This window comes from Aedes aegypti, chromosome 2 (genome assembly GCF_002204515.2).
Source record: "Aedes aegypti strain LVP_AGWG chromosome 2, AaegL5.0 Primary Assembly, whole genome shotgun sequence".
NCBI lineage: Eukaryota > Metazoa > Arthropoda > Insecta > Diptera > Culicidae > Aedes > Aedes aegypti.
Genome location: NC_035108.1, coordinates 453,483,286 through 453,508,805, shown reverse-complemented (window position 1 = coordinate 453,508,805; position 25,520 = coordinate 453,483,286). Strand labels below are relative to the sequence as shown.

General features: G+C 36.6%; 1 protein-coding gene across 2 annotated transcripts in view; it reads right to left on the bottom strand.

The window, feature by feature from the left end:
• LOC5564940 (mucin-17) overlaps positions 1-24,569 on the bottom strand; it is a 136,367-nt gene extending 111,798 nt beyond the window's left edge. The window contains exon 1 of one of the 2 annotated variants that reach the window (XM_021848069.1): positions 23,451-24,569. In XM_021848069.1, coding sequence (XP_021703761.1) covers positions 23,451-23,610 — 160 coding nt within the window. In that variant the 5' untranslated portion in view covers positions 23,611-24,569. The remainder of the gene's footprint in view (positions 1-23,450) is intronic. The other variant, XM_021848070.1, reaches the window with a different exon arrangement.
• Positions 24,570-25,520: the final 951 nt, after the last annotated feature.

The window sequence follows — 25,520 nt, the reverse complement described above, 5'->3', positions numbered from 1 at the left end:
AGATGTATAGGAAAGACTAGACATTGACCACACGTTCCTTGTTTACAAGTTTTTTTTTTAAAGAAAATCGACGTCTTCATTTGATTATTTGCTGTGTTGTTCCACATGTCCGCCTTCCTACATATATGTCGATTATTCACTTTGTTCCCTTCAAAACCCGTTACAGGTTGTCGACAGTCCCTTTAACATTGATCAGCAGCAACGACACAATAAGAGTAAGCTGCTGATTAATATCAATGGATACACCCTGAACTCCCATCCCCTCCAAAAAATATTGTCCTCCCAAACCTCGACTAAACCGCGAGTTTTACGGTTCCCTAAAACTAACAAAGTTGAATAAGAAGCAAACATGTTTTTTTTTTAATTAAATCAATAGAATTCAACTCCGTAATGTCTAAGGGTGCTTGAGCCTGTTAAATAATGGTTAAGCAAAAGAAATGATCCCATTTACAAATGTTTAGTTGGGAATATTTGAATCATCAAGCCAACCCTTTTAGCTATTTTATGATATCAGAAATTATATCCTCAATATTTGATTAATCCATGTATGTATAAAAATAAATCAACTTTATATTTAAATGTGTGACTGTGTGCATGTCATACTAATTTTTGCCTTTGCCTGCATCACTAGCAAAGAGTTTAAAAAATGATTTTTTATACATATATTAATGAGATATAATACCAAGCTTTCATGTCTGATCGGACTATAACCGCGAACACAGCAGCCATATATGTCTAAAAAGAACCAAAAAGATTGGTTGGTTGGTTTGACTTTATTAACGAGATTTTTAGCCCTAGGCTAGTTCATCTCGGGACCAACGGCTTTACTTCCCTTCCGAAGGAAGTCGTCACTATAACTTTTTTTACGTCATAAGTGACTATGTCGGGGATGGGATTCGATCCCAGGTCCTCGGCGTGAGAGGCGAGTGTTCTAACCACTACACCAGGTCCGTCCCCCCAAAAAGGTTGGTCAGACCTAAGTGGATGACGTGTTGATGTAAAATCAATATTATCAAATTAATTCATTCACTATTTGAATCTTAAACATTAAAAATACTATAAAAGGGAAATATGGGCTTGTGGGCATCGTGGCTGTGCGGTTAGTATCGCCAGGCAGTTAACGCATCGTGTGTAGGTTCGATTCCCGATTAAACCATCGGGACTTGTTGACAGGAATATTTCCTGGCTAGATCATTGTCTAGTGTGCAGCTGCATCCTGTACTGGTAAATGGCTGAAGACGGTGACCGCGTCTTTTTTAACCATATACAGTTGGCCCATAAAAAAAAAGAAAATTGTTCTAACGTAAATTAAGCATACACAAACGTTATTTACATTGACTTCGTGAGTGAATTTAGTTACTGTAGTGTAGTGTTGATAGACTCACACTCAAATATCAATCAATACGCTTTTCCGTGATAGCAAATTCATTAGAGATCTGCTTCGCAAATCTCACGCTTGTTGTGTATGTTAGAAAGGATTACTATAATTTTACCAGACTTACAAGAAACTATTGCCATGTGTGGGTAAACTGTGGAAATACAAGACAATGAGTCAAACAGGTGAGCCAACTCATCCATGATTTTTTGACTGCTGAGTTGCGTGATTGACAACTCACGCATGAAAAATCTCAAGCGTGAGTTATGAGAAATTGAGTTTTTCACAACACTGCTGTAGTGTATTCTGACATAACTTTGCCATCGTTCGTTGTCATATTGTTCTTACTAACCAAAAACATGCACTGAGGCAAAAAAAGATTGAAGGTTTTGTTCGCTAAAAGCTAGAAAAAGCAATTGATCGTCGTATACTCTGATGTTGAATTTTCTAACTTCGGAAATCACACTTAATAGTAAAAAAATTAAGATTCTTCAGTATCAAAATATAGAAGAGGTATAGACAACGTGATAGTCACAATAAATATTTTGCCAGGGTCATAATTTTGGGCACATTTGCGTCTTATGGATTTGATGTGGGTTTATTTTCTGTTAAAGTTTAAAAAAAAAATAAAAAAAAGATGTCTATGAGAGTTTTTCTAGATAGAAGTTTAATTCTTCGGTTAGAGACAAATTAGATCAATACTTGCTTAAAGGTTATGAACTAAACAGAGTCGCCTATCACACTTATATGAATCCAATCAGCATTTTGGTTGGTATAACTTTTGTTATACATAATTCTATATGAATCAATTCAATCGTATAGAATGCATGAAAAGGCTATATACCTACCAGAGTGGAGGCTATATGCGTACTTGGCACGACTTTTTCAGACTTTCTGCGACCAGTAATACGATGCCTCTAAATTTGGATGAAAATAAAAAAATGTTTCCAACAAGCATCGAACTCCGGTCCTTTGAATTAGGATTAGGACACTTCACCACTGTACCACAAAGGGTTACACGAAAGACTATTGAATATTTGCCAATATTAATGCATGTTTCATGTACAGCGACACTTGCTTTGTTGTTCTTTGAGGCTCATCGTCAGCAGATACCAAATTTGGGTGGCAATTTTCGGTGAGTTATTGCGATTTCATATGATGATGGATTGATATATGATCTGTCAGTCTTTACAACTTGACGCGACTCTATGTTGCACTATTTACGACATGTTTTGTTGTCAACACAGATTGTCGTATATGAATCGTAGTGGGGATTTATATACAACTTGTGTTGACATTGATATCCCTTAATCTGGCATCTTGTGCGATGCTGATTTTTGTTGTACGAATATATGATTTTGGATGTACATTCTTATACGATACGTGGTTCACTGGTAAGGTTCAACCATGGCAATCCAAAATGGGCCGTTTATTCCAAAATATGTTTAAGTCTCCAGCACTCCAGGTATGAATCCATTCTATCATTGGATATGGGCGAATGGTCGAGACAGGGCCTGAGAAGAATCTCATCCTATTGTTTACGATTCAGAAGCTTTCAACATAAAGATATTGAACTCGAAGACTGCATAGTAAAATTGGAAACCATGCTTACATTTCCTCTGTAGTTAGGAGAAAGTAACAGATAAAAATCATGTCCAAAGCAAAAAACAGAACTTATAAGAAAACATTATATGACGATTTTCGCAATTTTTTGAACTGTATTGAATATACACTGAAAACATTCTGCAAGCTCGGTCAACGTGTTCCGAAAATGTTTCACTAATTGTAAAACACATCAATTGATGGTGTAATACCAGTCGCTATCAACAATCCAAATTCAAATGTAAAACACGTCAATGTAATTCAACATGCCACGAGCAATGAGCAAATTTGATTCATTGTCATGTGATGGATATCGCCATTGTGAAACACGTTCAAATCATGTGAAAAAGTATTTTTATCGAACCAAAGCCAATCCTTAACAAAATCATAGATTTTACACGTTATTTATTATCTTGCCAATCGACACGATAGATTTACGTTGAAATAAATATGGATCGAATGTGTAGATTATTTTCAGTGTATATGCAATTCGGAACAGGGAAGATAAGAATCATATTATAGTCAGCATCTTTAATCGAAATTTTCAATGATTAAGTTCATTCTGAACACGGAAAAAGAGTGATTTCCTTTGTAAAGATACTTTTTGTCATATACAATCTTTTGAAAAAAAAACACTGCTTTTGATAAAAGTGAAGAAATCCTTGCTCAGAACTTTTGAAGTGATATCAATGACAACAACCTCCAGCCAAAGTGTTTTTGATAGTCAAAACATTCCACCCCCTTACCCCGAATGCCATTCACCCGAATGTCATCACCCAGAATTCCATTACCCCGGATGTACCATTACCCCGAATTCCATCACCCCGATTGTATTTCCCCGAATTCACAATTATCTTGACATGATATTGACATTTCCCCATAATATTGGAATTCAGGGTAAAGTCATTCGGGGTAATGGCGTTCGGGTTAATGACATTTGGGGTAATAGAATTCGGAGTAATGGAGTAGTATCGTGGTCAATATATTCTCATACACTGTTCCTTCCGTTTGGTATAGTTTTACTGAAAGTAGGATATTTTTATTTATTTAAATCATAAGTGAATCGGTATTATCACGCCTTTCTGTAAATAAAACCACCATTTGACTAGTGTGAAATAATTGTGCCTCGAATTTGTATTAGAATTTACTGCACACAGTGTAATTGGTTTGCCAATTTCTGATTATAAATATTTGTCATAAGACATGTCTTAAATTAATTTCTGACCGCTTCGTAGAGCAAATGGAGCCACTATGCATCGCATTGGTGGTTCCTCGGTTTGGATTCGGCCCCAGCCGGTGGCAACGCTCAATGATTTATACCAAACTGGACGCAGATGTTATCGCAATTATAACTGTTCGAAGAGTTACCTTTTTTCCGGCAATAACAGGCAGCAGCAGTAACAAACGTGGCATACTGCACAGTTCGAACGAGTACATACAGGTTTTTCTTTTCTTTCGTAACTCAATCCCGATCTTGGACGTATTTTTGAAGCTTGTGTGCACCCGGGAAGGCTGGAAGTGTGATCATGATGTTGTGGTTTCGTGTTGAATTTTTTTTCTCCATGCATCGATGCTTCTCGTGGGGAGTATTATTTGCTAAAATTAGATGATGTTCCATGTTTTTAAATGGGGAGGTTACCCCATCGCCCTACATATTTTTTATCGGACAATCATTTGCAATTCATCGGTTGATGATCGGGCTGCAAATGTAATGGCAAATTTGAAATAATTACGCGATTTCACGGTGAGCTGAGGCGTGACTATGACCAAGAAACATTATGTAGCTAAAACAGGCTTACGCGTAGGATAAATGATTTTAAATGGCTGCTTTGTAACAATCATTATCAAAAAAAAATAGACGGATTCTCACGGTATAATATTGGAAGCATTCATTTATTAACATCTCATTACTTTAGGATTGATCAGCTTTCTCACATTTTGAATTTATTGCAAAATTTCAAAATACCGCTATTTACCTAATTAAGGGTTGCTGAATCCATTACCGTTTTCAAAAATATCATAGCACGTCTAGTTTTTGAGATATCGACCGTTGAGAAAGCAAAATTTGATTATTTCAGCCAACTTGCATGCAAGTTTGTCAGCTTGTATGGCAATTTATTTAATTTAGGCAGCATCCATTTACTACGTAACGTTGAAATTGCAAATTTATGACTCCCTCCCCTCCGTCCATAACGCTTTTCGTATGATAAATTACAAATTCGTGTATGATTCGTAACGCTTGAGCCTACTCCCCCCTCCCCTTAGAGCGTTACGTGATTTATGGACGGCGCCTTATTTGCCACAGAATTCAAACTTCATGTGTTTAACAATATTTATCAACAAAAATCATAATGCTTTCGATAGTCAAAAGTTATTTTTTCATGGTTTAGAAAAGTATTGTATTATGTCATATAAGAGAAATGAAGAACTTTGTATGAAGACTACACTGCCCATACTCGCATAACAGTCCCATTTATATAGAAAATCCCATTGAATATGGGACTTTTATGCGAGTATGGGCAGTACAAGCAAGCTAAAAAAATCGACTTCAACTTTTAAATTGAAAGTTTAAGTCCTATTTTGCATGCTTGGTGGAATAGATCACAAAAAAAAAGTGATAAATCATACTTGAAATTTAATGTAAACATCAATAAAACCAGTGATTAATACAACTTTGGCGATCTGTAGCAAAAAATTGTGACATGCAGGACCATTTCTGAGAGGCATCAGATTCAGCAACCCCTAATCTACTACACATAGTTTGATCCTTGAGACACGCAAAAATGTTACAAACGCTTTCTCTGAAGCTTGAAAATGTTTCTTTTAAAACATGAAAAGTGCTTCAGAAGCTTGGAAAAGACTTTTTCTAAAAGCTAGGAACATACTCCTACATTCATGAGTATCTAGCAACACAACCATTTTCCATCCCGTATTCAAAGTGAAACACTTTCGATTGGATTCTGTTCCCGGGACGATGGCACTCTCGTCTATCTATCCGGAGAAGTGTTTTTCTTCCCGCTTAACTTGAGAGATGTTGCTTGTTTTCCTTTCACTCGTGTGCTGGGCTCATATTTATGGCTTTATCGACGGGATTTAACCTACATATTTGTGAGTTGGTCTTTTGGTAAGTTTGAAATTTGATACTGACTCTTGACTTGACGCTCCACGTGAGTGTGATATTACAGGGCGGATTATCTCCAGAAAACCGTTCGAGAGCATCCACAAAAGAAGGTTTGTTGTTTATACCGTCGTCGAAGTCGTTTGTGCTAGAGGTGAGAAGCTTTAGTGAGGAATGCTGTTGTGCTACATAAACATGAAAGTAAGCTTTTCGTTTTTGTTTTTTTAACACAATTTTTTCATCATCTGAATAAGAATTCCGTCCCCGACCTGATTTCATTAGCGCATTGCTCGCTTCCAGCCAGCCGTGCAATGTAATTATTTGCATAATTTTTGACTTTTTTCGCCGCATGAAAAATGGGTTCAACAATCGCAGCGTAAATTTATGTTTCCTCTTCAACTTCCAGCACAATTTTGAGCAGACGTTCAAGCGCTTCATCACCACCCATCATATATCCAGAGGAAAAGAACACTTAAACTACGAAGCGTGGCCACCTATATCCATCGTCTTGAGAATTCTCACTTCCTCTTTTGCTGCTGTATGGGCATTTCGCTATAGAGCATTTCCAGCACAAAATGCAAATAAGAATGGCATTTTCAGACTGACTATTTTTAATGTAAATGCAACTTTTCGCATGTATTAGCAACAATTTCTCATTAAAATTTATATAATTTTCAAGACAACGATTTGAAAAAGGCATACATTTTTTAGAGAAACTTAAAAGTAGATGGAGTACCGTGTACCTTTTAATTCCGCTCCTAAATGCTTATCTTTGACAGATACGCGTATTTCGACTACCACTTGCAGTCTTCTTCAGTGTCAGTTGCAGTGGATACGAGTAACTGACACTGAAGAAGACTGCAAGTGGTAGTCGAAATACGCGTATCTGTCAAAGATAAGCATTTAGGAGCGGAATTAAAAGGTACACGGTACTCCATCTACTTTTAATTTTCTCTATTTGAGATTCTGCTCAGAGGATTCGAACATTCATTAAAGAATACATTTTTTTATCATTTGGAAATTTATGACTAAAAACGGTGCATTTTATTTAATGATTTCTCGAAGAAGTAAGACAAAAAAAAATCACATTAGATTATAGTTGGTTCTACGGGAAATTTTATTCCTTACTAGTGGTCCCGGCAACCTTCGACTTGCCATCGAGTAGGCGGTTGAAAAACGCTATGGTTTGTCCCTAAGACATGACGTGTCAGATCAAAACGATCATAAACGAAAACAATTGCTTGACAAAAAAAACCACTACTTTTACATCGTTGAGTTGGATTGCAACAGGGCACTTTGTTGCTAGCACGGCCGTGTTGCTAGTTAAAAAAATAGAGTTTATATCAATTATTAAGATTTTTTCATAAATCTTTTGCGTTTAAAATCTATGCATATTCGATGTTAAGTTCACCGCAAGTGCTCCTACAATGCTGAAATAAATGAAAAAACTTCAGTACGCATCGAACCTTCGTGCTGTGCGTACACGAATTCTCTCTGCTCTTGGAAGTTTTCTTAAAAACTACCTAAAGCAATAAAACAGTACTTTTCAGTGCTACAAAAACAGTGCTTTTCAGTACTATTTGTTTCTACTATTGATCCCTTTACGATCCTTGTTTGGACCCGTGCCTTCGATTTTTCGTTGGACCCGTTGGCGAAAGCTAGCGGTGGTAATCCTTCTTGAACAACGTCGTGGGAAAAAAAACCTCTTAGGATGTCACGTCTTTTTTCGTTTATTCACTAAACATGGTTGCAACAACAAACAAAAGGAAGGGTGAATCTCTGATTCACAACTTCCTTCCAAAAAAGTGGGATTTAAAACTGTCACTAAACGTGGCAAGAATGGAAAAAAGGACGTTTCCCCGGAACGCGAACTTTTTTCCAAGTGTGAAATGAATAATGTTGATAATTGTATCGGAATGTTCGATGCTCTAGCAAATTTTCCGAACACCAAATCGAAGCAGCCTCTAGCCCAGGCTCTTTGATTCAAGTGGTCAATTGTTCCAAATTTGGGGGATTTAGGCAGGAGATCTTGAACTCCATTAGGGGAATCAAGGTTTCCTTCCAAATCGCAAAGAAAGGAGACTGTCGCGTTTTGCCGGAAACTCTTAAAGATCGCGAACTTCTTCTCAAACATCTTGAAGAGAAGAAGCACAATTTTTTTACTTATGACGACAAAACTGAACGTTTGTTCAAAGTTGTCTTGAAAGGTCTCTCAAGTGACTATAAGTCACCTGAAGAGATCAAAAATGGAATAAATGATTTACTTTGATTTTCCCCAGTCCAAGTAATCATTATGAAAAAAGAACCTAATCTGGCATTGTTCAGAAAAGGCTTTCTCAAGAATATTATTTAGTTCACTTGAACAAAAATGAACTAAATAATATTAAAGCTTTAGAAAAAAGCAAGACTTATGTTCGATGTCCGTGTGACAGAAACCTGGAGGAATTTACCAGAACCCCACTCAATGCCGTCGGTGCCAAAAGTGGGGTCATTGTACAAAAAATTGTCGCATGGATGCTAAATGCATGATTTGCGGAGGTTCTTCTCACGCCAAGGACGTCTGTCCAGTGAAGGAAGATACCGAAAAGTTTATATGCGCCAATTGCAAGGCCAATCATAAGTCCAATTTTTGGGATTGCCCTTCACACATGAGAGTCGTCGAGGCTCGTGCCAGGCAGATGAAAGATAATATCCGTTACGGTAACGGTCGTTTCCGGAATTTGCCTGGTAGAGTATCGAACAATGCTCATGTTTTAGTTAACGATCGCTTGATTAGGAATCATACCCATCAGGAAGATCATAATCATGCTCATTCACAAACTAATTTTAATCCGTCGGGTAGCTGTTCGAATCTATCAATTTCGAATTTATCTACCCACGGTAAATCCTTTGCCGATATTGTAGCAGGTAATTTGAACTCCTCCCCTATTCGTACTATGAGTACCCATTCTTCTTGATTCAAATCAAATGGAAGAAACCATGCCGCCATAGGTAACATCTACTCCGCCTCTTCGTCTACCGAAAATTCTAACGGAAAAACATCAAATGTACCTACTTCATGTGATATGTCTGCCTCTGATTTTAATTTTCAAACTAAACAATTGAATCTAATGATTGATGCAATGTTCAAAGCCACCACTATGACTGAAGCAGTCCAAGTTGGTGAAAAATTTACTGATCAAATTGTTATTGGCAGTGTTGATAGACTCACACTCAAAATCTCAATCAATACGCTCTCTCGTGAGAGCAAACTCATCAGAGATCTGCTTCGCAAATCTCACGCTTGAGATTTTGATGAAAAATCAACTCAATCAACTCAAACCGTAAAAAATGATTCGGTCGCAAAACCCGGCAAAAACTCGTGAAACCCGAATGTTGTTGTTTACGTTAGAAAGGATTAACATAATTTTACCAGACTCACAAGAAATTATTGCCATGTGTGAGTAAACTGTGGAAATACGAGACAATGAGTTAAAAAGGTGAGCAAACTCATCCATGATTTTTTGACTGTTGAGTTGCATGATTGACAACTCACGCATGAAAAATCTCAAGCGTGAGTTGTGAGAAATTGAGTTTTTCACAACACTGGTTATTGGATTACGTTTTTCTAATGAATCCAAATAATAATTTAAATAACGAGCTGTTCTATTTTCGTACAGCTAATAACGTGCATATAGTAGTTATTACTGAAACTTATTTGAATCCTTGATCTAAACTCAAAAGAGATCTTAACTTTTTTGTTTATCGTAATGATCGACTTGATGGGGCATGTGGGGGAGTTGCAATCATCATCCATAGGCGTAAAAAACATCAACTTTTTTCGTCATTTGAAACTTTAGGTGTTTCTGTTGAAACAGAGCTTGGTAAATATACTTTCATAGCAGCCTATTTGCCTTTTCAATGCTCTGGAAAGCAAGTTAATTTTCTCCAAACTGACTTGCATAAGTTGACTCGCAATAAGTCAATTTTTTTTGTCATTGGTGACTTTAATGCCAAACATCGGTCATGGAATAATTCGCAGAGTAATTCCAACGGCAGAATTTTATTTGATGAGTGCTCTTCAGGATATTTCTCAATTCAATACCCTGATAGCCCAACATGTTTTTCGTCTTCTAGAAATCCATCTACGATTGACTTGGTCTTAACCGACTCTAGTCATCTTTGTAGCCAATAAGTTACTCATGCTGATTTGAATTCTGGTCATGCCCCTGTTACATTTCAAATATCCCATGTAGCGATTCTCAATCATATCAGCTCCACTTTCAATTATGTTCGAGCCGACTGGAATATATATGAAACATATATTGATTCTATTCTTGATGTTAACATTTCTTTACAAACAAAACTTGATATTGCCAAGCTCTTGAAACTTTAACAAATTTCATTGTTGAAGCCAGGAGCATTGCAATTCCAAAATGTGAAGCAAAATTTGAATCCGTGATTATAGACGATGATCTTAAACTCTTGATCCGTCTTAAAAACGTGAGGAGAAGGCAATTTCAACGCACTCGCGATCCTGCTATGAAAATTATATGGCAGGATTTGCAGAAAGATATCAAGAAACGTTTTGCACAACTAAGAAACAAAAATCTTGAAAATAAAATTTCTCAATTGGACCCTGGCTCTAAGCCCTTTTGGAAATTATCTAAAATCTTGAAAAAACCTCAGAAGCCAATACCGTCATTGAAAGAGGAAAACAAATTATTACTAACTAATTGCGAAAAAGCTCAAAAACTTGCTATGCAGTTTAAAAGCGCGCACAATTTTAATTTAGGACTTACAAGTCCAATTGAAAATCAAGTTACTCAGGACTTCGAAAATATTCTCAATCAAGAGAACGTTTTCGAAAATGCCTGTGAGACTGATTTGGAAGAAGTGAGAACCATTATTGAAAAAATTAAAAATATGAAAGCTTCTGGCGATGATGGAATTTTCTACATCCTCATCAAGAAACTTCCAGAAAGTAGCTTATCATTTTTAGTTGATATATTTAACAAATGTTTTCAATTAGCATAGTTTTCTGATAAATGGAAAAATTCTAAGGTTATTCCACTCATCAACTTTTACGTGTAACAAATTTGATCCGTTCCAACAAATCTGAAGGCTATTCTACTGGGCTTGCTCTTCTAGACATAGAAAAAGCATTCGACAGTGTTTAGCATGAAGGTTTGATCGTAAAATTAAAAAGCTTTAATTTTCCCACATACATACATTGTTAGAATAATTCAAAGTTATCTGTTAAATCGTACACTTCAGGTTAATTATCAGAACTCCAGATCTGAAAGACTTCCTGTAAGAGAGGTGTTCCTCAAGGCAGCATTTTGGGACCAATATTATACAATATTTCACATCTGACTTACCTGAGTTACCTCAAAACTGAGTTAGTCAAAAATCCTTGTTTGCGGATGACACAGGCCTCTCCGCCAAAGGATGAAGCCTGCGTGTCATCTGTAGTAGATTGCAAACAAGTTTGAATATTTTTTCCATACTTGCAAAAATGGAAAATTTCTCCTAATGCTTCCAAAACTCAACTAATTCCCACATAAACCAAAAGCTCTTTATTTGAAACCTTCAAGTAGACATGTTGTCACGATGAGAGGGGCTCCAATAAATTGGTCAGATGAAGTTAAGTATCTAGGACTCATGCTAGATAAGAATTTTACTTTCAAAAACCACATTGAGGGCATACAAGCCAAATGTAACAAATATGTAAAATGCCTCTATCCCCTTATTAATAGAAAATCAAAACTTTGTCTTAAGAACAAGCTTTTGATATTCAAACAAATTTTCAGGCCAGCCATGTTGTATGATGTACCAATACGGACTAGCTGTTGTAATACCAGGAAGAAAGCTCCGCAGAGAATTCAAAATAAAACTTTTGAAAATGATTCTGAAGCTTCCTCCCTGGTATAGTACCAATGAGTTACATAGAATATCCAATGTTTTAACATTGGAACAAATGTCAAATAAAATAATTAATGATTTCAGGCAAAAATCGTTACAATCTTCTATTGCCACGATTAATGCGTTATATGTTTGGGTTAAGTAAATTGAAAAAGTATTTTTTTTCTCTTATAAGCAGGTGAAATCAACTCACCTGCAAAAAATCTGAACTGCTACGGCAAATGAAATGTAATAAGTTGTTAACAAAATGTTAATAAAATCTTAAATTTGTTTTACCAAATTAGGATGATAGTGTTGTCTAATAACACAGAACACCTAGATATAAGAAATGAATGTAATGTTTGGAATGATACTAATGAAGAAATTTAAAAAAATAAAACTTGATTTAGAGCAATATAGTGAAAATTGTTCCTACTTTCTCTGAAATTAACGCCGGTTTTGAATATAAAGCTGATTTTAGAAAAAGTTGACATCCTCTATTGCACTAATTGAATGAAACGTGCAAGGAACAACCAAATTATGAGCCTCGATATTTTAATTTGATCACAAGATTTACTTAAAAAGGATACTGGTAGCACTGGTTTTTGCATCGTCAAGGTTATAGACTGAAAAACAACGGGACAGTCTTAGTTGAGCTGCCACGTCCTGTCCTAGGTCGGAATTAGATGCACGAAAATTCAACGATTGACGGAGATTTTGGAATGGCGGTATGTTCCAGGCGTTCAGAAACCCCCGATCTGATCTGATCTCGAAAGAAATTACACTGCAGAATACCTCAGGGAATCGTTTCTGGTGGGCCGGACTGGCTCTTAGGAAGTTCAGAATAATTGCCATAATCAACAGAAAAACGAGAAAGGTGACCAGATGCAAACGTTTTACCAGTTTTTGACTTCAGGATGCTAGACAGCGATGCACCATATTGCATCCTGAGAAGAAAAATTGCCAACAATTTTGCATCTTGTCACCTTTATTCATAGAAGAGAGGATCAATGAAGAGAAATCGATCATGTGACTTACGCCCTTATTATAGCACACGCTTGAATTCTCGTATTGCAATCTGGCAACAGATGATGAAGCTCATCAGGAAACCCAAGGCAGAGACAAAGGGTGGATTTCGAGGCAGCCTAGTTTCACACAGCACAGGCTTATTTGCACAAGTTTTCCCACTTTTTCGTGCACTACACTTCAACACTATTATTCCGAACAATTTTCAGAGACGTACATTAATATAATTGCATGATTGAGTATCTTCATCGTAAGTCGAAAGTACCTGACGTTTTTGTCGAAAACTTCACTATTGGATTTGGTGCTTTGGAGGAACGACGTTCAACTGGTACGGCCTCTTTGTTTTTATTTTTAATATTTTATTGCAAAGGATAACTAGATGAAACTATGAATAAAAAAGGAAGAGCAATATTGAAAGCTATGAATATAAATTACAATCCTACATTTATTGTTTAATTTTATGTTTAATTTGCTAAATACTATCAGAGTGTCCGGATATTGGTACCGTCCGGATTCTGATTCACCACGTTAATACATTTGCAAAAAAAAATGATTCAATTAGGAGCGTCCACGCGATTTCCGTTTTGAGCTGGAAATACTCTGCAAGCGAATGGAGCGCACGTACCTACATATCAACACACTTCCACCTCGAGAACCTCCAAAAACCTCTCGATCGGTGTTGGTCGGCTCGGCATAAAAGAATACACACCCCGCGGAAGCGCCAGACAATTGTCGATGGACTCTCCAAAAAAATAAACTTACGGGAAATAACAAAAAAACATCAAAATTTCAATGGAAAGAATCGTCCGCCTGCACGAAACAAATTAGTGCCTTCGCGCTCTTCAGCCGCATGATTTTATTTCGAAAGATAAGTTCACGTGAGTTGCGACTGGTTCCGCGGGGCGAAGTATTTCGGAGTGGTTCCGCCGATGCAGACGATTTTTACAAGCGATGCAATAACCCCGATACAGAGGTGGGTGTTAATTTGTTTTGGGGCTCACACAGTTATACAGGGCTACGAAGCGATGGCAATTGAGATTCTGAATTTTGAATGGTCTGGAACGAGCCACTGACAAGTGTTTATTTTATGCTTATGTTTTTTTCGCAAGAGTGCTCGACATGTGCATTGGAATGTACTTTTTCTCAGGCATAAAATATTAAATATTTTGATATTTTAAGTGAAGTTGTAATTGGGGAAATGTCTTTTATAGTTGCTACGAAATAATTTCGTTGAAAATGACTTTATGCTTAAATAACCCCTTTAGGCCACGTGTCCATTAAATATGTAAGACAATTTATGCTGTATTTCGATCCAGGGGTAAGACTTTTGATAGACATATGGTAAATTCACCTCGAACCTTTAATCAAACTGCTGAAATACGTCTGGAAACCATATATGTATGATATGATCAGGAGAAGCAGGGGAAGCAGTGGTGACACTGCAACACATAATATGCGAAACGGAAATTCCTTGAACGAGAAAGCGGGGGAGCGTCTCAAAATTATCATGAACGTCATATTGATTTGATTGCTTCAATGGAAGTTATCGAACCAAAGATTGTTTGTTCAAATTGATTGAGCTTTCGTAAAATAATGGTCAACGTGATCGTGGCGTAAGTTGTTTATATATATTTTGAGCGCCGAATAAATGTTTTCTTTTATTATATTTTGTTTTCACTTTATTTTCAGTAAGTAATTTTTCAAGACATTCCTTTAAAAATTGCTCCTGATAGTTCTCTGCAAACTCTGAGATTCTGAAATGAAAAACTGCATACACTCTTTAAAGGATAAAATGCAACCTGGGAAATATAGATTCTGTGTATCGACATCTAAGAAATTCTTCCTAAACTCTTTTAGAGCTTCTTTTATAAATTCCTCTATAATTTCATTAGGACCAGTTCCAAAAGTTGCATTTAATATGGTTTACCCTAGGAATTTATTTAATGACTTTGTCAAGCATTCCTGCAACTCAATCCCTCTTTTCTTTCTGATGAGATTCATCCACCATGAATCACTCTACGAATTCTTCCTTTTCCTTTCCTAAGATACTTGGATGCTTTGGACATTAAAAAGTATTACAGCAAGTATTGCCAAAATTTATTTTGGCCTCGAAAAGCTAGACATCCAGACGATTACATTCAAGCTAATCCGAAGACAATCCGTCTAGAATTGCCGATGGTAACAATTTAAACTTTTTCTCGTTGGCTGGGTGGATACGGGTAAGAAGATTAAGCAACAAGATGATTGCAATAAAGCAATCTTTAAAAAATGCATCGAATGAAAGTTAGTGGATAATCTATTTACAAGGTGTCCAAATTGTAAGATATCCTTAAGATAAAAAACTCGAGTCTAGTACACGACACTTAAGACGGCCTTACAGTTGGTCGGCGTTAAGTCAGAGGGGACCAAGTACAGGGTTCATTCAAATATTTCGTAACGCAAAATTTGTCAATTTTAGTGTCCCTCCCACTCCCACGTAACAGCTTTTGTATGAGAAATTTTGAATTTTTGTATGGACCGTAACACTATGTATGACCCCCTCCCTCCTCCTGTTGCGTTACGTAATATTTGAACGGTCCCTACAAAACTTTGGAAAGTTGGATTATTCTTTTATTAGATGCAAAATTACCTTACCTCCGTTTCACTTTGACCAGATTTGATGAATGTTGTAAACTGCGAGAGATATGTAATAAAATTACTTTGGATGATCAATAAAAATCGATAAAAGTGTGCAGTCAGAGAGGACCAAGTGCTTATTACCATAACAGCGAAAATGATCAGCGCGCTGAGGAATGCGAGGAAATCAAAAACATTTCAAAAGATTTGTCAGATTTTTCGACATCGAATGATTCTTCTACTTATCCATCAATAGAAATTTATAAATATTACTTAATTCGATGCATTGGATTTTGATTTTTAACCATTTACCATATTTGAATGGGTGGTCAGAAATTGCAACAATTTCTGTGCAGACAGAGCGGACCAAGTGTTCAAAAGCACTAAACTGAATGATTATTGCATTTTTTTAGTCAATTTCAGAATCCGACAGAAGTTTATGATAGTTCTATGGTGTATGTATGGAATGTGCTATAACCCGCTTATTGGACCAGTATATTTTGGTCGGTATTCAAGATTTTCTCTTGGTCCACTCTGACTGAACACATATTTGAATATTTCTGGCCTTTAATGCAATGACCCTTCTATACCTTAATTTTCAAGCTATCGTAATGCCACTGATTTCGGTATTGACAATATGGCTTATTGAAGAATTTACGATGCCAAAGGGTCTTGATAATCTGCTTATCTTAAAGATATGCACCCAGTTTGACCAATGAAGCATTAAATGATTATTATTTTCCTAGAAATGGTTCAGTCAGAGTGAACCAACTCACTAAACGGTGATGTTTAGTTCAGTCAGAGTGGACCAAGTACACATAGTCCATCAAAAAATTGTTCTAATAGAGGTTTGGATTATGATTTTTCATGATTGTCACTTCACATTATATTGTTTGAAAGTAACATAAAGCAGTGTAGGAATATTGAACCAAAATTTAAACGAGTTTAAAAATTACAGAGCTTTAGACTTTAAACCCATTTTTCTCAAAATATGATAAATGTCACTTGGTCCACTCTGACTTAACGCCGACCAGTTGACGTCGAAATACGCGTATCTGTCAAAGCATACAAACTCAAATGGAATTAAATGGTATAGTACTAAATTCAGTTTTTTCATCTACTTATAAAAAACTTATTTCTTATCTAGCGACCATTGGTCTGAGATGGAAAACACTAGTCTATTTATTTGACAATTGTCCACCTACGAATGACTAGGAGACGAAACTGACGAAAATCATTGGGTTCTGGTGAATTGTTTTCGAAATGTGCCAGAAAGAAATAAATTCATTTTCTTTATAGATTTGTCCAATGCACATAAACTGACAGTACCATGCAGTGTCATTAACGCGGAGAGAGCATCACAGTGCTCCCCGGACCGATACTATCGGAAAAAATCTCCATCACATCTGAGCCTGCCAGTCGTTTTCTATGATAATAAATCTTCGAGCTGTTTAGTAGAATACCTATAAGTAGATGAAAAAACCGAATTTAGTACTATACCATTTAATTCCACTAGAGTTTGTATCCTTTGACAGATACGCGTATTTCGACCTCAACTGTAAGGCCGTCTTCAGTGTCGTGTACTGAACTCGTCTAGTACACGACACTGAAGACGGTCTTACAGTTGAGGTCGAAATACGCGTATCTGTCAAAGGATACAAACTCTAATGGAATTAAATGGTATAGTACTAAATTCGGTTTTTTCATCTACCCCGTTTTCTATGGTGCACGGCCCAGTTTTGAAGTTATGTCCTGGTGAAGGTATGAGTCCACAAATTAAAAAAAAAATATGCGAAAATGCTTGGTGTGAGTGAGTTTGAACATGCCAAAAGAAATAGCAAAAAGTTCGTGAAGGATAAGGGACAAAATGTCAAATCCCAAAATGTCAAAAATGACAAAACGTCGGATGGACAAAACGTAAAAAGGTAAATTTTCAACATTGTTTGCCATGCTTCTTTTTTCACATTAAGACCAAATAAATATGCTATAAATAACGTTTGGCAAATAATGAAGTTAAAGTGACAGAGATAATTAGGGTGTTGGTAGCTGATTTCATATTGTCGTATACTCTGAATAGAAAAATCAGTCAAATCAAAGGTGTTTTTTGAACACAGTCGTATATAATGGTGCAATAAATTGCTGCAATCGGATTGATGCCTCTATATGGCCTCCACTTTAGGATGTATATGCCTTTTTTGAACAGTAAATTCGATTTCTTTGGAGTTATATATGCGTGAATAATTCAGTGCCAATTTTGATATACCAGTCTAATTGCTGGCTGGGATGTTCGCTACTTTTCATCACTACATTCTTATATCGTTTATCATAACAGATTTTTCATAGGCTTACGCGCTCTCAGGCATTGAGTTGTGACTATAGATTTTTTTGTTCCAAGGAACGTTATTAAACCCCATGGAACAAAATGTTGCGAATTCACTTGCAGATCTTAATTTAATATGATTGTCTTAAGAATTATAGACTCATCGTATAATTATAACAAACCGCATCGTATAATTATAACAAACCGCAGAACTCGACAAGTCGAGTCTAGTACACGACACTGAAGACGGCCTTACTGTTGAGGTCGAAATACGCGTATCTGTCAAAGGATACAAACTCTAGTGGAATTAAATGGTATAGTACTAAATTCGATACTTTTTGCTTGCCAGTTATTACCGGTTTCTTAACTTGACAGGCACAGTATGTGACAGATTGAAATGGAAACTAGCCAAATATGTTCAGATTCAATCAAAGTGGAGCTCGATAAAAAAAATAATCGATATAAAACATAATAATATAAAATTGACTACGTAATGTCTTATAGCATTTGAGCCCACGAAAAAAACCTTGTGAAAAACTTTTGCGACATGTATAAGCAGTTTGTGTCAACAACATTTTAACTTGTCTAACGATTAGAATTTGAATCAGATTTTAGAATTGTAGAATTAATTTAAAGTTAGTGCTTCTGATTGTAACGCTTCAAAAATGGTGTAACTTTAAATTTTGTCGATTTGTCCGATTCACAACTCCGTTCACAGTTTAAAAATCACAAGGCAAACGTTTTTTTGATTCAAGTTTAGGTGGATAATAATGACTGTAAATGAAAAACCATTAGAATATCACTGATATCTGATATAATTTAGTTTCCAGAAACTAAAACTTAAAGACATTCAAAATCATTCAGATATCAAGCTACGATTTTGAATTGAACAAAACAATAAAATACTGGATATTCCCTACCGCGTAAATTTAAATTTTGTCGATTTGTCCCAGATAGATAGAAAATAAATCTAATATACGACTACACTTTAAGGCCACTTTATAATCCTAATGTGACTGTTATGCAGTTATATTTAGCAGTGCGACAAAACAAATTGGTGTTTTTTCGAATCTTCTAGAACAATATTACAGATTTTATTGAGTTGAACAAAACTATTCATGCTTTGATGGCATTCAACGGTATTAACATGAAATCGTAAAACATGTCGAATGTGACAAATATGCAGTTATGGGCAGTGCAGGTAAACCATAGAAAACGACTGGTGAGCTCCGATTTGATGAAGATTTTTTTTTTTCTGATAATAACGGTCTGGGGAGCACCGTGAGCATAGTTTCAATGCTCAAGCATTATGTGGCATTGAATTTATATTATATATATTAAAACATCAAAACATATGTTCTTTTGGTATATCGCAACCGCAAGAATAGGAATGCACTATCGCAATAATAGGATGAAATACCGCAATAATAGGACAAAGGAAGAGTTTCAGATTTTTGCAAAAAAGATAAGTTTGATTCCCAAATTAACTTTCTAATTCACTATACTTTAGATACAAGATAGTTTCAACCTCTCACATAGTAAAATACGACAATATTTAGGTTTTTGACACTGAAATACGATCTGAATTTAAACACCGTGTATAAGTCATCCATGATAGAACGAATACCTTGAATTCGTTTAAAGTACTACATTTTGTTTTGCAAACGAACATGGATACGAAAAAAACAAATCCTATTTAATAACAGTCCGAATTTTGTTTAACACAATATATAGGAATTTCTGGATAAGTTCCTAAATGAGTACTTTCAATTATGCTTGAAGGATTACCAAGAAGAGTTCATGATAAAACTATTGTTTTGATCCGATTGTGGAGGAGTTTCCAAATAAATTATTAGATGAATTTTAATAGGAATCTCTGATGGAACTTCAGCGATCTGAGAAAAATAGGGTAATGACTGTTTATTTTGTTCTTAAACGCTAACAGTTGACGCCAGCGGAAAAAAATACAGACAACAACCTTTCGAACATTCAGTTCCTTTTACTGGCCACCGAGCGGTGATACTGATGTTTGTATTCAACTCACTGATCTCGCTACGCAGGATTCTCAAATTTCTCAAAGTTTCAACGCAAGCGCATGGAAGAATGATAGTTAAGAACTGTCAAACATATGGAAAATAATGGAACACTTAAATTACTAGCGATTAGGAAACTGGATCGAAAAAGTAATAGCGTAATGTGAATAACTTGTTGTGCTTTCTTTGCTTCAGGATTTCGTTTTTACAACCATTGAAAAAGATCCATCTATTGCCTTTTCATTTTTGAATATCGTCCTATTCCTCAAAATAGTTTCTTTAGTACACTTTGAAAGATCTTAGAAGGTATGCCCAAAAGGATTGCTGGAGGAAATTCTAGTTCTAAACTTTTTTAAAGGTTTCCTTAAATACATCTTTGAAATATTACGGAATTCATGACAATGGCCAAGAGTAATATATGAGGAAATATTACGAATTTATCACAAGAAAAAGGTAGATTAAGTTTGGAAAAATAACTAGAAACAATCTTGCTTCGATTTCTGACAAACCATTAGTGATATCAATGAAATGATCTCCGAAGGAAATCCGAATATTATGCATGGAAGAACTTTAGAGAAAATGTTTGAAGGTAGTGAAGGTGAGAATTTTCTGGATGTATCATTAGTGTAACTCTTAGAAACATGCTTAGTGGGATCCTTGGGGACGTCTTTGAGTAGTTTATAGAAGAACTAATGAACTCAAGCGTTGTGTTTTCGAGACAGTTGATAGAATACATTGAGTAATTTCTAGAAAATTTTTTTGGAGAGTGCCAAATACCGAAAAAAAATGATTGAAAAAGATATCCTGAAGAAATCCCGTGTAAAATCCTTTGGGAAATTTCTGTATGAATTCTGTTTCTCTAGTATGAAAAAACCTTCGAGGGATTTTTGAGGAAATTCGAGTTCATTCCTGGATACAGCCCAGACGGATTCTACCATAGAGATTTCTTTGAGGATATTGTACAACAAGACACTCAAGGTGATTGCGGATGTCGAACTGTCCAGGTTTTCAGGTTTTTTTCTAATTTAAAATTCTCTGAGTTGTTAAATTGGCGTATTACTCATTCCCCACATTGAACCAAAACGCGTTTTGGACTCCACTTTGTTCATTGTGAACAAAAAATTTTGATATCCTTCACAGTTTAACGTTTTGATTGTTTGTATGTTAAACTCGTAAATAAACTTTTGAGGTCCCTCGACCCCATTGATGGAAATCCTGGACACGCCCATGTATGCGAGTAATTGTACAAGGATGCATCCCATTGATATAATGGATCACTCCAAATCCTGTAAGATTCCTAAAATACCTCAAATACGTCTCTTAAACGTGCCGACACCATCCCGGAACCGTACTCCACATGGCTCTCAAAAAATCCAAACTTTGCGAATGATATCATAGCTATGTCTTCTAAAACGAATAGGTTAGTAAACAGACAACAAGTGAAGAAGTGGTCAAAACCGATTTATATTCCAAATCAATCTCGCATTACCATTCCAGAACAGTTCACGAGGTGATGTCACATTCTTGTATCATCAAACGACGAATAACAGTAAACGGCGATGCTCTAATTCATGCGTTAGAAAAGGTGCTATTTTTGCGTCTAGTATGAATCATTCTACTTGGTTAGCTTATTGCGTAATGACCGAAAGTAGGAATGCGTGTGAAACAATGTGAAATTTTGGATGCAACATAATCTGAAAAAATGCGACGTAAAAAACACAAAACAATCTTGATATTTTCGTTATTAGCTTAGCTTAGCTTAGCTTAGACTGACTACACATATCAATGGTTGCTATTCCGTGATTGACCGAAGTCAGTGAAAATGCACAAAGAATCAACTAGAAGTTCAGCTGGGATAGGCCATAATCTTCTTCAGTGTGCATAATTCAGTGCCTCTATTTATACAAGGTCAATAACGGCGCCGGCCACGTCCTTGCAGTCAGGTGGGATTGAGGGAAGGAATGTTAGTGTGTAACCTTTGCTATTTGGAGACCGTGTTTGCCTCTGCATCTCCACAAAGGTTACTGGGAGGGATGTTTGTTAATGGGGAGGATCGTTGGGTCAAAGGATTCACTTTGATAAGCGATTAGACCATGATAAACAATGATTTGTGAGATATATACATGCTTATACGTAAATATAATTGTTCATATAATTTCTATGTAGAGGAAAATTATGCCGACACTTGAGGTGACGAACCATTCAAAGTTTGTTGAACAAATACCTAAATGTAACATTCCTACAGCTGTCAGTACGAAAGCATGTGTTATTATATTTTACTCATTTGAAAAGAAACAAAAGACTCAATTGGTTGGGACATCATAGAACACTCTTATTCTTATGCCGACACTTACAGTGGCGAACCATCCAAAGTTTGTTGAATAAAGTGGACCTTTCGCAAGTCTACACTTGTAGTGTCGAACCATTCAAAGTTTTTTTAATTACAAAAATAAAGGTATATAAGGGGTGTTCTGAAAAAAAAAAAAATGTTAAACATAAATAAATCATGAATCAGAGTTTGTGTCGACACTCACAGTGACGAACCATCCATAGTTTGTTGAAACATCATATTTACATCCCACCATTGTAACGATTAAATGTGCAGTCATACATATTTTATAGATTAGAAATAGTAGCATGAAACGAGCTCACCAATTGATCCGTTATCCTTGACTGAGCGGCCACAATCCATTTTCAGCTTCACTCGTTTGCTCGGCTAGCACCCAGAAAAAAAAAAAAAAAAAAAAAAAAAAAAAAAAAAAAAAAAAAAAAAGGCGCGCGACTCGAAAAAAAAAAAACACGGACGACAGCTCGGGCTTTCTTGACGCACTGCCCAGGAGCAAGCGTCAAGGTCGTCGAAAGATCAAAAAGAACGAACCGATCGCGGCACTTTTTAACTTACTCCAACCGAACTCCCCGATCACGCCACTTTTTCACTTACGAGACCGACGCGCGACATGTTTGATCCTGCCCTCGTCGCTCGCTCCGGCAAAAGCAAGCGTCAAGGTCGAAAGATCAAACAGAACTCTCAAAACAATCTTGATATTTTCGTTATTGTAGACAAAATGTTACGGGTGTTGGTCATTATAAGGAATCGTTTGGGAAGAGACATTATCGGCATAATTTTTCGCTGTCCGCTTTTCGCATGTCTTGGATGACTGCATGCGCTGATAATGGATAATCAATGATAATTGAGACACCATAATTGGCATAACGATACAAGTCATTAACTGTTGTGGCGATTCCACGAATGTAAAATCAACTAATTGAGCAAACTCGATTTGCAATTATTCATTTCGAGCATCTTCAAGCTCACGCCGGGTGCATTTTTGCCATATGCAAATTTCAAACTCTAACGAAGAACAGATAAGTGATTGTACCCCAAAAAACAGGTCCCACTCGATCATTTTTGTTGTCTCTCACATGCAATAATTTAACGGGATTTGAAATATACAAAGACTAATCAAAACGGCTCACCTCTTTTTTGAACGCTATAACCTTGAACAGATCCTCCGGGAGTTAGCGCCATGATCACCAGAACACCATACAGCAGCAATAAGGAAGATCTTCCTCCTGGTAAAACCCCCAACTGGCGCTTGATGCTATCCATCTTGAATAGGATAATGTTGATGCACATTCTTTGTATATATTCACTCCCCTGCCAGGAAAAAAAACGACTTCTACTGTCGATTTTCACCTCATTCGAAAGCCCGAATCATTCCTTTTCCCTACACACGAAGATCATCAATCATCACAAGCACTTCTTCTCCCGCTGTAGGTCACACACTTCCGAGGCCAGATTTGGGTCAACCACTTCTTCGACAAGTGATGGACACCTTGGAGCAAAAACGCACTCTCTTCGAAACTTGAAACGCCACCCAAAAGCCACCGACGCAAATTAGCTTTCTTCCCGCTTAACCCGACAGCCACTAATTGCTCCCAAAAATCAGATATTCTTACACGAAACGTTCGATTGTGGCACAACTCGGTCTAACTGCATCCCGGTGGAAAACACTACTTCGCTATCATTGCTCGGATGCTTCCTCTCTCTATCGGCCAACCCACTCAGCCAATCACGTGCGCGTATTTCACACCAATCTCTCAAGATCAAGATCAAGCTTCATTCGCACGTTGTTTCGATTTTTTTCTCCTCGGTACCAAACGATGCAACGATGATCACGGATATTCTTCACTGAAACCGAATCTTGGTCATCCTCTTCAGCTCAATGTCAGTGTCGAGAGAAATGTACGGAAAAAGTGCAGAGAAAAAAAACGGCCTAACAACAGGAACGGGGCGCAAACAGGTCCAGTTCGGACGGCAGTCGCAACACGAATAATCGCACGCTGGAAGCGAGAAAGAGGAAAAGGTGCGAGTATGCTTTTGCCATCCGATGCTCAGGTCTTTTCGCCGTGTGGAAGGAAACGTCCGCTGCTGGTGCAAGGCACCTTGGTGATTTGGGAAACTCGGGCGCGCAGCTCGCTGGTCGCTGGTGGTGCCCCCCAAGAAGGTGTTGAGGAGGCAGGCATGTACTGCGGTCAACTTTGGGGAGTGACAGCACCCGCTATGCCGTTTTCTTTTTGGCGATCTTCGAAGAAATTGTGATGAAAATTTCTGCGTTGAAATTCTATATCATAATTTGAAAAAAGTTATTTATACTTCCAAAACACACTTAGTGCATCTGTGCCAACGATTGAGGAGTAAAACATCGTTAAAAAATAACGGCTGTTTGTTTTTTATATCTAAATACCTCATTAGAAAGTTTTTCTATTCTATTGCCAATGAAAAATAATACCATAAAAAAACATTCAATCTTTCAAAAAAACATATTCCAGTAATAGTGGTATTTGCTAAATTCCGTGTATGTAATAATGGCCAACAAACATTTTGGTGGAATAAGAGTTGATCATTTTCGTTGAATCTTACCATTTTAATACACATGCCAACAAATTTTAGACGGTTTGAAATTGGAAATAAAATAGTAAACAGCGTCATAATCTTATATCAGTAGAAAGAAATAATCTAGATCAGGGATCGAATCCTGAGAAAATTGAGAGAATCTCTCACGTATCACTCTCAGTAACTATTATAACATGCTGCACATTATGAGAGACTGTTTATCATATACTGCTACAACTTTGATCAGATTGGGGGGATAGTAGTACATGACAAAACCCCTCTAAACATGAGACAACACCTATCCCCAATGGGAAACAAGCGAGAAAAATGGATTTTATCATCGGTCTCTCTTTGGGGCTCTCGTTTGCTGCTTCCATTTATCAGACTTGTTACAACTTGCGATACATTGACGATTGTGGACCGCAACAGATGGGATGTTTTTCTTTACTTGCTTGATCGTGCTTCATACTCAAATGAGAGCGGATTCTGCAATGCCTGATCTAGATGAATTTTTATACCCCTAACTTGCACTCCGGCATAGTCCTAAACAAATAAATTTTAAATGCTTTCGTAAGTTATTTATGTTTTCACATTACTGTTGTTTGCTTTTTATTTCCAATTTTATTCCGTCTAAAATTTTAAGCATGTAC